At 43.1% G+C, this 14,190-nt stretch overlaps 1 protein-coding gene across 1 annotated transcript in view; it reads right to left on the bottom strand.

Moving 5' to 3' along the window:
* Nucleotides 1–14,190, bottom strand: part of LOC139411797 (probable E3 ubiquitin-protein ligase HERC1) — a 287,754-nt gene that overhangs the window by 57,624 nt on the left and 215,940 nt on the right. The window contains exons 65-66 of the mRNA XM_071158543.1: nt 1,942–2,115; nt 1,269–1,568 (exon numbers count right to left, since the gene is read on the bottom strand). Of these exons, the coding sequence (XP_071014644.1) occupies nt 1,269–1,568; nt 1,942–2,115 (474 nt within the window). The remainder of the gene's footprint in view (nt 1–1,268; nt 1,569–1,941; nt 2,116–14,190) is intronic.

Genomic DNA, 14,190 nt, shown 5'->3' with positions numbered 1-14,190 from the left:
CATGTACTGTTGTCCTGTACAGAGAGAGTATTAATCTATACCAGAACCACATGTACTGTTGTCCTGTACAGAGAGAGTTTTAATCTATACCAGAACCACATGTACTGTTTTCCTGTACAGAGAGAGTATTAATCTATACCAGAACCACATGTACTGTTGTCCTGTACAGAGAGAGTTTTAATCTATACCAGAACCACATGTACTGTTGTCCTGAACAGAGAGTTTTAATCTATACCAGAACCACATGTACTGTTGTCCTGAACAGAGAGTTTTAATCTATACCAGAACCACATGTACTGTTGTCCTGTACAGAGAGAGTTTTAATCTATACCAGAACCACATGTACTGTTGTCCTGTACAGAGAGAGTTTTAATCTATACCAGAACCACATGTACTGTTGTCCTGTACAGAGAGAGTATTAATCTATACCAGAACCACATGTACTGTTGTCCTGAACAGAGAAGAGAGTTTTAATCTATACCAGAACCACATGTACTGTTGTCCTGTACAGAGAGAGTTTTAATCTATACCAGAACCACATGTACTGTTGTCCTGAACAGAGAGAGTTTTAATCTATACCAGAACCACATGTACTGTTGTCCTGAACAGAGAGAGTTTTAATCTATACCAGAACCACATGTACTGTTGTCCTGTACAGAGAGAGTTTTAATCTATACCAGAACCACATGTACTGTTGTCCTGAACAGAGAGTTTTAATCTATACCAGAACCACATGTACTGTTGTCCTGTATAAAAAATATCTGTCATTAATTTAGACTGGGTTTTTTTTTTTGCAGAGGAGATTTTAGTCGTGCATTTTATATCTGTCTATAGTATTTGGTGCAGTATTTCTCAAGTTAAAATAAAACGTGTGCCGTGTTTCCTTGGTGTAAATCCGCTGTGATGCGGGGTGCAGGTCTGTCTGTTCTGCACTAGGATTGGACAGAGCGCAATCACCTCACCTGTTCATTAATCCAGCATTATTGGACACAGTGGGCATTGTGGAAAACAAAACCTCAAGTCCTGACCAACTCTTGTACTCAAATTTACAGAACTCTTGTTTTTGGAAAAAACACTGACTTTACGGACCAAAAATAAACCTACTTACACTTTTTAGGACATTTTTGGTATTGACTAATATGGATGTTTTATATTATGTTATATAAGGCGTTTTCAACCAGAGAAGTTGGTTCCACAGTTCAGTTGTACTTTTAAAGATCCACTCCGACAGAGCTACAGAGGTTCATTGTCTTCTGTAGAAACCTCACCATGAGAAGGACCATCTCCTCCTTGGGTACAGGCTCCAGGTCGGGAACAGCAAAGGCCTCTGGGAACGTGTTGCCCCGAGCCAGGGCCTCCGCTGCCTTCACCGTGGTGGAGAAGCAGTCTAGCCACGCCCACTCGCCGGGTGACCAGGTACAGGTGGCTGGCTCCAGGGGACAGAGGCGGAGGTGGGGGGGGACGGGAGGGGAGCACAGGAGCTGATCCAGGTGTAACCCCACGGCCAGGGAGGCCAGGCACTGCATGTAGGGGCTGTGGACTAGCTGTTCTCCACACACTACGTGGGGCTGGAGGACCAAACAGGAAGTACACATTTAGACGTGGGTGTTATAACATATGTTATCGTAACCAATGACTACGATAAACAACTACGATTAAAAAAGGAAGTAGGTCGGCTTTTAGACAGTTATGATCGAATGAAACTGGGCTGTCATTTACTTTCAAATAACACACACAGAGAAACAGGCAGACACACACACACACACTCACGCACGCACACGTGCACACACACACTCGCACGCACGCACACGCACGCACGCACACACACAGGCACACGCACACAGGCACACACACACACGCACACGCACGCACACAGGCACACACACACACACACGCACGCACACAGGCACACACACACACACACACACACACACACAGTACCTTCTCGTATGAGTACTGCTCCTGCAGCATAACAGGCAGCCTCTCCAGGAAGGCTCTCATGCAGGGAGCCATGTTCAATCCCACAACCCCCTGTTTCTTCAGCGCCGTCCGGCAGGTGGCTAGCACCTGGTGAGAGGACATGAAGTCTGTCGAGCAGTTCACCACCAACACATCCTGAGGACAAAGACAACAACAGAACCATGAAAGTCGGCCGAGAGTCAAATGCATATAAGAAGCCGATTTAAACTGTACTGTAGTATCCTCTAGTCAGAGTTGAGTCAGTCCATACTGTAGTATCCTCTAGTCAGAGTTGAGTCAGTCCATACTGTAGTATCCTCTAGTCAGTCCATACTGTAGTATCCTCTAGTCAGTCCATACTGTAGTATCCTCTAGTCAGTCCATACTGTAGTGTCCTCTAGTCAGTCCATACTGTAGTATCCTCTAGTCAGTCCATACTGTAGTGTCCTCTAGTCAGAGTTGAGTCAGTCCATACTGTAGTATCCTCTAGTCAGAGTTGAGTCAGTCCATACTGTAGTATCCTCTAGTCAGTCCATACTGTAGTATCCTCTAGTCAGAGTTGAGTCAGTCCATACTGTAGTATCCTCTAGTCAGAGTTGAGTCAGTCCATACTGTAGTATCCTCTAGTCAGTCCATACTGTAGTATCCTCTAGTCAGTCCATACTGTAGTATCCTTTAGTCAGTCCATACTGTAGTATCCTCTAGTCAGTCCATACTGTAGTATCCTCTAGTCAGTCCATACTGTAGTATCCTTTAGTCAGTCCATACTGTAGTATCCTCTAGTCAGTCCATACTGTAGTATCCTTTAGTCAGTCCATACTGTAGTATCCTCTAGTCAGTCCATACTGTAGTATCCTTTAGTCAGTCCATACTGTAGTATCCTCTAGTCAGTCCATACTGTAGTATCCTTTAGTCAGTCCATACTGTAGTATCCTCTAGTCAGAGTTGAGTCAGTCCATACTGTAGTGTCCTCTAGTCAGTCCATACTGTAGTATCCTCTAGTCAGAGTTGAGTCAGTCCATACTGTAGTATCCTCTAGTCAGTCCATACTGTAGTATCCTCTAGTCAGTTCATACTGTAGTATCCTCTAGTCAGAGTTGAGTCAGTCCATACTGTAGTATCCTCTAGTCAGTCCATACTGTAGTATCCTCTAGTCAGAGTTGAGTCAGTCCATACTGTAGTATCCTCTAGTCAGTCCATACTGTAGTATCCTCTAGTCAGAGTTGAGTCAGTCCATACTGTAGTATCCTCTAGTCAGAGTTGAGTCAGTCCATACTGTAGTATCCTCTAGTCAGAGTTGAGTCAGTCCATACTGTAGTATCCTCTAGTCAGTCCATACTGTAGTATCCTCTAGTCAGTCCATACTGTAGTGTCCTCTAGTCAGTCCATACTGTAGTATCCTCTAGTCAGTCCATACTGTAGTATCCTCTAGTCAGAGTTGAGTCAGTCCATACTGTAGTATCCTCTAGTCAGAGTTGAGTCAGTCCATACTGTAGTATCCTCTAGTCAGTCCATACTGTAGTATCCTCTAGTCAGAGTTGAGTCAGTCCATACTGTAGTATCCTCTAGTCAGTCCATACTGTAGTATCCTCTAGTCAGTCCATACTGTAGTATCCTCTAGTCAGTTCATACTGTAGTATCCTCTAGTCAGAGTTGAGTCAGTCCATACTGTAGTATCCTCTAGTCAGTCCATACTGTAGTATCCTTTAGTCAGTCCATACTGTAGTGTCCTCTAGTCAGTCCATACTGTAGTATCCTCTAGTCAGAGTTGAGTCAGTCCATACTGTAGTATCCTCTAGTCAGTCCATACTGTAGTATCCTCTAGTCAGTCCATACTGTAGTATCCTCTAGTCAGTCCATACTGTAGTATCCTCTAGTCAGTCCATACTGTAGTGTCCTCTAGTCAGTCCATACTGTAGTATCCTCTAGTCAGTCCATACTGTAGTATCCTTTAGTCAGTCCATACTGTAGTATCCTCTAGTCAGTCCATACTGTAGTGTCCTCTAGTCAGTCCATACTGTAGTATCCTCTAGTCAGAGTTGAGTCAGTCCATACTGTAGTATCCTCTAGTCAGTCAATACTGTAGTATCCTCTAGTCAGTCAATACTGTAGTGTCCTCTAGTCAGAGTTGAGTCAGTCCATACTGTAGTATCCTCTAGTCAGTCCATACTGTAGTATCCTCTAGTCAGAGTTGAGTCAGTCCATACTGTAGTATCCTCTAGTCAGTTCATACTGTAGTATCCTCTAGTCAGAGTTGAGTCAGTCCATACTGTAGTATCCTCTAGTCAGTCCATACTGTAGTATCCTCTAGTCAGTTCATACTGTAGTATCCTCTAGTCAGAGTTGAGTCAGTCCATACTGTAGTGTCCTCTAGTCAGTCCATACTGTAGTATCCTCTAGTCAGTCCATACTGTAGTATCCTCTAGTCAGAGTTGAGTCAGTCCATACTGTAGTATCCTCTAGTCAGAGTTGAGTCAGTCCATACTGTAGTATCCTCTAGTCAGTCCATACTGTAGTATCCTTTAGTCAGTCCATACTGTAGTGTCCTCTAGTCAGTCCATACTGTAGTATCCTCTAGTCAGAGTTGAGTCAGTCCATACTGTAGTATCCTCTAGTCAGTCCATACTGTAGTATCCTCTAGTCAGTCCATACTGTAGTATCCTTTAGTCAGTCCATACTGTAGTATCCTCTAGTCAGTCCATACTGTAGTATCCTCTAGTCAGTCCATACTGTAGTATCCTTTAGTCAGTCCATACTGTAGTATCCTCTAGTCAGTCCATACTGTAGTATCCTTTAGTCAGTCCATACTGTAGTATCCTCTAGTCAGTCCATACTGTAGTATCCTTTAGTCAGTCCATACTGTAGTATCCTCTAGTCAGTCCATACTGTAGTATCCTTTAGTCAGTCCATACTGTAGTATCCTCTAGTCAGAGTTGAGTCAGTCCATACTGTAGTGTCCTCTAGTCAGTCCATACTGTAGTATCCTCTAGTCAGAGTTGAGTCAGTCCATACTGTAGTATCCTCTAGTCAGTCCATACTGTAGTATCCTCTAGTCAGTTCATACTGTAGTATCCTCTAGTCAGAGTTGAGTCAGTCCATACTGTAGTATCCTCTAGTCAGTCCATACTGTAGTATCCTCTAGTCAGAGTTGAGTCAGTCCATACTGTAGTATCCTCTAGTCAGTCCATACTGTAGTATCCTCTAGTCAGAGTTGAGTCAGTCCATACTGTAGTATCCTCTAGTCAGAGTTGAGTCAGTCCATACTGTAGTATCCTCTAGTCAGAGTTGAGTCAGTCCATACTGTAGTATCCTCTAGTCAGTCCATACTGTAGTATCCTCTAGTCAGTCCATACTGTAGTGTCCTCTAGTCAGTCCATACTGTAGTATCCTCTAGTCAGTCCATACTGTAGTATCCTCTAGTCAGAGTTGAGTCAGTCCATACTGTAGTATCCTCTAGTCAGAGTTGAGTCAGTCCATACTGTAGTATCCTCTAGTCAGTCCATACTGTAGTATCCTCTAGTCAGAGTTGAGTCAGTCCATACTGTAGTATCCTCTAGTCAGTCCATACTGTAGTATCCTCTAGTCAGTCCATACTGTAGTATCCTCTAGTCAGTTCATACTGTAGTATCCTCTAGTCAGAGTTGAGTCAGTCCATACTGTAGTATCCTCTAGTCAGTCCATACTGTAGTATCCTTTAGTCAGTCCATACTGTAGTGTCCTCTAGTCAGTCCATACTGTAGTATCCTCTAGTCAGAGTTGAGTCAGTCCATACTGTAGTATCCTCTAGTCAGTCCATACTGTAGTATCCTCTAGTCAGTCCATACTGTAGTATCCTCTAGTCAGTCCATACTGTAGTATCCTCTAGTCAGTCCATACTGTAGTATCCTCTAGTCAGTCCATACTGTAGTGTCCTCTAGTCAGTCCATACTGTAGTATCCTCTAGTCAGTCCATACTGTAGTATCCTCTAGTCAGTCCATACTGTAGTATCCTCTAGTCAGTCCATACTGTAGTGTCCTCTAGTCAGTCCATACTGTAGTATCCTCTAGTCAGAGTTGAGTCAGTCCATACTGTAGTATCCTCTAGTCAGTCAATACTGTAGTATCCTCTAGTCAGTCAATACTGTAGTGTCCTCTAGTCAGAGTTGAGTCAGTCCATACTGTAGTATCCTCTAGTCAGTCCATACTGTAGTATCCTCTAGTCAGAGTTGAGTCAGTCCATACTGTAGTATCCTCTAGTCAGAGTTGAGTCAGTCCATACTGTAGTATCCTCTAGTCAGTCCATACTGTAGTATCCTCTAGTCAGTTCATACTGTAGTATCCTCTAGTCAGAGTTGAGTCAGTCCATACTGTAGTGTCCTCTAGTCAGTCCATACTGTAGTATCCTCTAGTCAGTCCATACTGTAGTATCCTCTAGTCAGAGTTGAGTCAGTCCATACTGTAGTATCCTCTAGTCAGAGTTGAGTCAGTCCATACTGTAGTATCCTCTAGTCAGTCCATACTGTAGTATCCTTTAGTCAGTCCATACTGTAGTGTCCTCTAGTCAGTCCATACTGTAGTATCCTCTAGTCAGAGTTGAGTCAGTCCATACTGTAGTATCCTCTAGTCAGTCCATACTGTAGTATCCTCTAGTCAGTCCATACTGTAGTATCCTTTAGTCAGTCCATACTGTAGTATCCTCTAGTCAGTCCATACTGTAGTATCCTCTAGTCAGTCCATACTGTAGTATCCTTTAGTCAGTCCATACTGTAGTATCCTCTAGTCAGTCCATACTGTAGTATCCTTTAGTCAGTCCATACTGTAGTATCCTCTAGTCAGTCCATACTGTAGTATCCTTTAGTCAGTCCATACTGTAGTATCCTCTAGTCAGTCCATACTGTAGTATCCTTTAGTCAGTCCATACTGTAGTATCCTCTAGTCAGAGTTGAGTCAGTCCATACTGTAGTGTCCTCTAGTCAGTCCATACTGTAGTATCCTCTAGTCAGAGTTGAGTCAGTCCATACTGTAGTATCCTCTAGTCAGTCCATACTGTAGTATCCTCTAGTCAGTTCATACTGTAGTATCCTCTAGTCAGAGTTGAGTCAGTCCATACTGTAGTATCCTCTAGTCAGTCCATACTGTAGTATCCTCTAGTCAGAGTTGAGTCAGTCCATACTGTAGTATCCTCTAGTCAGTCCATACTGTAGTATCCTCTAGTCAGAGTTGAGTCAGTCCATACTGTAGTATCCTCTAGTCAGAGTTGAGTCAGTCCATACTGTAGTATCCTCTAGTCGGTCCATACTGTAGTATCCTTTAGTCAGTCCATACTGTAGTGTCCTCTAGTCAGTCCATACTGTAGTATCCTCTAGTCAGAGTTGAGTCAGTCCATACTGTAGTATCCTCTAGTCAGTCCATACTGTAGTATCCTCTAGTCAGTCCATACTGTAGTATCCTCTAGTCAGTCCATACTGTAGTATCCTCTAGTCAGTCCATACTGTAGTATCCTCTAGTCAGTCCATACTGTAGTGTCCTCTAGTCAGTCCATACTGTAGTATCCTCTAGTCAGTCCATACTGTAGTATCCTCTAGTCAGTCCATACTGTAGTATCCTCTAGTCAGTCCATACTGTAGTGTCCTCTAGTCAGTCCATACTGTAGTATCCTCTAGTCAGAGTTGAGTCAGTCCATACTGTAGTATCCTCTAGTCAGTCAATACTGTAGTATCCTCTAGTCAGTCAATACTGTAGTGTCCTCTAGTCAGAGTTGAGTCAGTCCATACTGTAGTATCCTCTAGTCAGTCCATACTGTAGTATCCTCTAGTCAGAGTTGAGTCAGTCCATACTGTAGTATCCTCTAGTCAGTTCATACTGTAGTATCCTCTAGTCAGAGTTGAGTCAGTCCATACTGTAGTATCCTCTAGTCAGTCCATACTGTAGTATCCTCTAGTCAGTTCATACTGTAGTATCCTCTAGTCAGAGTTGAGTCAGTCCATACTGTAGTGTCCTCTAGTCAGTCCATACTGTAGTATCCTCTAGTCAGTCCATACTGTAGTATCCTCTAGTCAGAGTTGAGTCAGTCCATACTGTAGTATCCTCTAGTCAGAGTTGAGTCAGTCCATACTGTAGTATCCTCTAGTCAGAGTTGAGTCAGTCCATACTGTAGTATCCTCTAGTCAGTCCATACTGTAGTATCCTTTAGTCAGTCCATACTGTAGTGTCCTCTAGTCAGTCCATACTGTAGTATCCTCTAGTCAGAGTTGAGTCAGTCCATACTGTAGTATCCTCTAGTCAGTCCATACTGTAGTGTCCTCTAGTCAGAGTTGAGTCAGTCCATACTGTAGTATCCTCTAGTCAGTCCATACTGTAGTATCCTCTAGTCAGAGTTGAGTCAGTCCATACTGTAGTATCCTTTAGTCAGTCCATACTGTAGTATCCTCTAGTCAGTCCATACTGTAGTGTCCTTTAGTCAGTCCATACTGTAGTATCCTCTAGTCAGAGTTGAGTCAGTCCATACTGTAGTATCCTTTAGTCAGTCCATACTGTAGTATCCTCTAGTCAGTCCATACTGTAGTGTCCTTTAGTCAGTCCATACTGTAGTATCCTTTAGTCAGTCCATACTGTAGTGTCCTCTAGTCAGTCCATACTGTAGTATCCTCTAGTCAGTCCATACTGTAGTATCCTTTAGTCAGTCCATACTGTAGTGTCCTCTAGTCAGTCCATACTGTAGTGTCCTCTAGTCAGTCCATACTGTAGTGTCCTCTAGTCAGTCCATACTGTAGTGTCCTCTAGTCAGTCCATACTGTAGTGTCCTCTAGTCAGTCCATACTGTAGGATCCTCTAGTCAGAGTTGAGTCAGTCCATACTGTAGTGTCCTCTAGTCAGTCCATACTGTAGTATCCTCTAGTCAGTCCATACTGTAGTGTCCTCTAGTCAGTCCATACTGTAGTATCCTTTAGTCAGTCCATACTGTAGTATCCTCTAGTCAGAATTGAGTCAGTCCATACTGTAGTGTCCTCTAGTCAGTCCATACTGTAGTATCCTCTAGTCAGTCCATACTGTAGTATCCTCTAGTCAGAGTTGAGTCAGTCCATACTGTAGTGTCCTCTAGTCAGAGTTGAGTCAGTCCATACTGTAGTGTCCTCTAGTCAGAGTTGAGTCAGTCCATACTGTAGTGTCCTCTAGTCAGTCCATACTGTAGTGTCCTCTAGTCAGTCCATACTGTAGTATCCTTTAGTCAGTCCATACTGTAGTATCCTCTAGTCAGAGTTGAGTCAGTCCATACTGTAGTATCCTTTAGTCAGTCCATACTGTAGTATCTTCTAGTCAGAGTTGAGTCAGTCCATACTGTAGTATCCTCTAGTCAGTCCATACTGTAGTATCCTTTAGTCAGTCCATACTGTAGTATCTTCTAGTCAGAGTTGAGTCAGTCCATACTGTAGTATCCTCTAGTCAGTCCATACTGTAGTATCCTTTAGTCAGTCCATACTGTAGTATCTTCTAGTCAGAGTTGAGTCAGTCCATACTGTAGTATCCTCTAGTCAGTCCATACTGTAGTATCCTCTAGTCAGTCCATACTGTAGTATCCTCTAGTCAGAGTTGAGTCAGTCCATACTGTAGTGTCCTCTAGTCAGTTCATACTGCAGTATCCTCTAGTCAGAGTTGAGTCAGTCCATACCGTAGTATCCTCTAGTCAGAGTTGAGTCAGTCCATACTGTAGTATCCTCTAGTCAGAGTTGAGTCAGTCCATACTGTAGTGTCCTCTAGTCAGTCCATACTGTAGTGTCCTTTAGTCAGTCCATACTGTAGTATCCTCTAGTCAGAGTTGAGTCAGTCCATACTGTAGTATCCTCTAGTCAGAGTTGAGTCAGTCCATACTGTAGTATCCTCTAGTCAGAGTTGAGTCAGTCCACACTGTAGTATCCTCTAGTCAGACTTGAGTCAGTCCATACTGTAGTATCCTCGAGTCAGTTCATACTGTAGTATCCTCTAGTCAGAGTTGAGTCAGTCCATACTGTAGTGTCCTCTAGTCAGAGTTGAGTCAGTCCATACTGTAGTATCCTTTAGTCAGTCCATACTGTAGTGTCCTCTAGTCAGAGTTGAGTCAGTCCATACTGTAGTATCCTCTAGTCAGTTCATACTGTAGTATCCTCTAGTCAGAGTTGAGTCAGTCCATACTGTAGTGTCCTCTAGTCAGTCCATACTGTAGTATCCTCTAGTCAGAGTTGAGTCAGTCCATACTGTAGTATCCTCTAGTCAGTCCATACTGTAGTATCCTCTAGTCAGAGTTGAGTCAGTCCATACTGTAGTATCCTCTAGTCAGTCCATACTGTAGTGTCCTCTAGTCAGAGTTGAGTCAGTCCATACTGTAGTATCCTCTAGTCAGTCCATACTGTAGTGTCCTTTAGTCAGTCCATACTGTAGTATCCTCTAGTCAGTCCATACTGTAGTATCCTCTAGTCAGTCCATACTGTAGTGTCCTCTAGTCAGTCCATACTGTAGTATCCTCTAGTCAGTCAATACTGTAGTATCCTCTAGTCAGTCAATACTGTAGTGTCCTCTAGTCAGAGTTGAGTCAGTCCATACTGTAGTATCCTCTAGTCAGTCCATACTGTAGTATCCTCTAGTCAGTCCATACTGTAGTGTCCTTTAGTCAGTCCATACTGTAGTATCCTCTAGTCAGTCCATACTGTAGTATCCTCTAGTCAGAGTTGAGTCAGTCCATACTGTAGTATCCTCTAGTCAGTCCATACTGTAGTGTCCTCTAGTCAGAGTTGAGTCAGTCCATACTGTAGTATCCTCTAGTCAGTCCATACTGTAGTATCCTCTAGTCAGTCCATACTGTAGTATCCTCTAGTCAGTCCATACTGTAGTATCCTCTAGTCAGTCCATACTGTAGTATCCTCTAGTCAGTCCATACTGTAGTGTCCTCTAGTCAGTCCATACTGTAGTATCCTCTAGTCAGTCAATACTGTAGTATCCTCTAGTCAGTCCATACTGTAGTATCCTCTAGTCAGTCCATACTGTAGTATCCTTTAGTCAGTCCATACTGTAGTATCCTTTAGTCAGTCCATACTGTAGTATCCTCTAGTCAGAGTTGAGTCAGTCCATACTGTAGTGTCCTCTAGTCAGTCCATACTGTAGTATCCTTTAGTCAGTCCATACTGTAGTATCCTCTAGTCAGAGTTGAGTCAGTCCATACTGTAGTGTCCTCTAGTCAGAGTTGAGTCAGTCCATACTGTAGTATCCTCTAGTCAGTCCATACTGTAGTATCCTCTAGTCAGTCCATACTGTAGTGTCCTCTAGTCAGTCCATACTGTAGTATCCTTTAGTCAGTCCATACTGTAGTATCTTCTAGTCAGAGTTGAGTCAGTCCATACTGTAGTATCCTCTAGTCAGTCCATACTGTAGTATCCTCTAGTCAGTCCATACTGTAGTATCCTCTAGTCAGAGTTGAGTCAGTCCATACTGTAGTGTCCTCTAGTCAGTTCATACTGCAGTATCCTCTAGTCAGAGTTGAGTCAGTCCATACTGTAGTATCCTCTAGTCAGAGTTGAGTCAGTCCATACTGTAGTACCCTCTAGTCAGAGTTGAGTCAGTCCATACTGTAGTATCCTCTAGTCAGAGTTGAGTCAGTCCATACTGTAGTATCCTCTAGTCAGAGTTGAGTCAGTCCATACTGTAGTATCCTCTAGTCAGTCCATACTGTAGTATCCTCTAGTCAGAGTTGAGTCAGTCCATACTGTAGTATCCTTTAGTCAGTCCATACTGTAGTATCCTCTAGTCAGAGTTGAGTCAGTCCATACTGTAGTGTCCTCTAGTCAGTCCATACTGTAGTATCCTCTAGTCAGAGTTGAGTCAGTCCATACTGTAGTATCCTCTAGTCAGTCCATACTGTAGTATCCTCTAGTCAGAGTTGAGTCAGTCCATACTGTAGTATCCTCTAGTCAGTCCATACTGTAGTGTCCTCTAGTCAGAGTTGAGTCAGTCCATACTGTAGTATCCTCTAGTCAGTCCATACTGTAGTGTCCTTTAGTCAGTCCATACTGTAGTATCCTCTAGTCAGTCCATACTGTAGTATCCTCTAGTCAGTCCATACTGTAGTGTCCTCTAGTCAGTCCATACTGTAGTATCCTCTAGTCAGTCAATACTGTAGTATCCTCTAGTCAGTCAATACTGTAGTGTCCTCTAGTCAGAGTTGAGTCAGTCCATACTGTAGTATCCTCTAGTCAGTCCATACTGTAGTATCCTCTAGTCAGTCCATACTGTAGTGTCCTTTAGTCAGTCCATACTGTAGTATCCTCTAGTCAGTCCATACTGTAGTATCCTCTAGTCAGAGTTGAGTCAGTCCATACTGTAGTATCCTCTAGTCAGTCCATACTGTAGTGTCCTCTAGTCAGAGTTGAGTCAGTCCATACTGTAGTATCCTCTAGTCAGTCCATACTGTAGTATCCTCTAGTCAGTCCATACTGTAGTATCCTCTAGTCAGTCCATACTGTAGTATCCTCTAGTCAGTCCATACTGTAGTATCCTCTAGTCAGTCCATACTGTAGTGTCCTCTAGTCAGTCCATACTGTAGTATCCTCTAGTCAGTCAATACTGTAGTATCCTCTAGTCAGTCCATACTGTAGTATCCTCTAGTCAGTCCATACTGTAGTATCCTTTAGTCAGTCCATACTGTAGTATCCTTTAGTCAGTCCATACTGTAGTATCCTCTAGTCAGAGTTGAGTCAGTCCATACTGTAGTGTCCTCTAGTCAGTCCATACTGTAGTATCCTTTAGTCAGTCCATACTGTAGTATCCTCTAGTCAGAGTTGAGTCAGTCCATACTGTAGTGTCCTCTAGTCAGAGTTGAGTCAGTCCATACTGTAGTATCCTCTAGTCAGTCCATACTGTAGTATCCTCTAGTCAGTCCATACTGTAGTGTCCTCTAGTCAGTCCATACTGTAGTATCCTTTAGTCAGTCCATACTGTAGTATCTTCTAGTCAGAGTTGAGTCAGTCCATACTGTAGTATCCTCTAGTCAGTCCATACTGTAGTATCCTCTAGTCAGTCCATACTGTAGTATCCTCTAGTCAGAGTTGAGTCAGTCCATACTGTAGTGTCCTCTAGTCAGTTCATACTGCAGTATCCTCTAGTCAGAGTTGAGTCAGTCCATACTGTAGTATCCTCTAGTCAGAGTTGAGTCAGTCCATACTGTAGTACCCTCTAGTCAGAGTTGAGTCAGTCCATACTGTAGTATCCTCTAGTCAGAGTTGAGTCAGTCCATACTGTAGTATCCTCTAGTCAGAGTTGAGTCAGTCCATACTGTAGTATCCTCTAGTCAGTCCATACTGTAGTATCCTCTAGTCAGAGTTGAGTCAGTCCATACTGTAGTATCCTTTAGTCAGTCCATACTGTAGTATCCTCTAGTCAGTCCATACTGTAGTATCCTCTAGTCAGTCCATACTGTAGTGTCCTCTAGTCAGAGTTGAGTCAGTCCATACTGTAGTATCCTCTAGTCCGTCCATACTGTTGTATCCTCTAGTCAGAGTTGAGTCAGTCCATACTGTAGTATCCTCTAGTCAGTCCATACTGTAGTGTCCTCTAGTCAGTCCATACTGTAGTATCCTCTAGTCAGAGTTGAGTCAGTCCATACTGTAGTATCCTTTAGTCAGAGTTGAGTCAGTCCATACTGTAGTATCCTCTAGTCAGTCCATACTGTAGTATCCTCTAGTCAGTCCATACTGTAGTATCCTCTAGTCAGTTCATACTGTAGTATCCTCTAGTCAGTCCATACTGTAGTGTCCTCTAGTCAGTCCATACTGTAGTATCCTCTAGTCAGTCCATACTGTAGTATCCTCTAGTCAGTCCATACTGTAGTATCCTCTAGTCAGTCCATACTGTAGTATCCTCTAGTCAGTCCATACTGTAGTATCCTCTAGTCAGTCCATACTGTAGTATCCTCTAGTCAGAGTTGAGTCAGTCCATACTGTAGTATCCTCTAGTCAGAGTTGAGTCAGTCCATACTGTAGTATCCTCTACTCAGTCCATACTGTAGTGTCCTTTAGTCAGTCCATACTGTAGTATCCTCTAGTCAGAGTTGAGTCAGTCCATACTGTAGTATCCTCTAGTCAGTCCATACTGTAGTGTCCTCTAGTCAGAGTTGAGTCAGTCCATACTGTAGTATCCTCTAGTCAGTCCATACTGTAGTATCCTCTAGTCAGTCCATACTGTAGTATCCTCTAGTCAGTCCATACTGTAGTATCCTCTAGTCAGTCC

The sequence above is a fragment of the Oncorhynchus clarkii genome, chromosome 6 (assembly GCF_045791955.1).
Source record: "Oncorhynchus clarkii lewisi isolate Uvic-CL-2024 chromosome 6, UVic_Ocla_1.0, whole genome shotgun sequence".
Taxonomy (NCBI): domain Eukaryota; kingdom Metazoa; phylum Chordata; class Actinopteri; order Salmoniformes; family Salmonidae; genus Oncorhynchus; species Oncorhynchus clarkii.
This window is presented reverse-complemented; position numbering and strand designations above follow the sequence as displayed.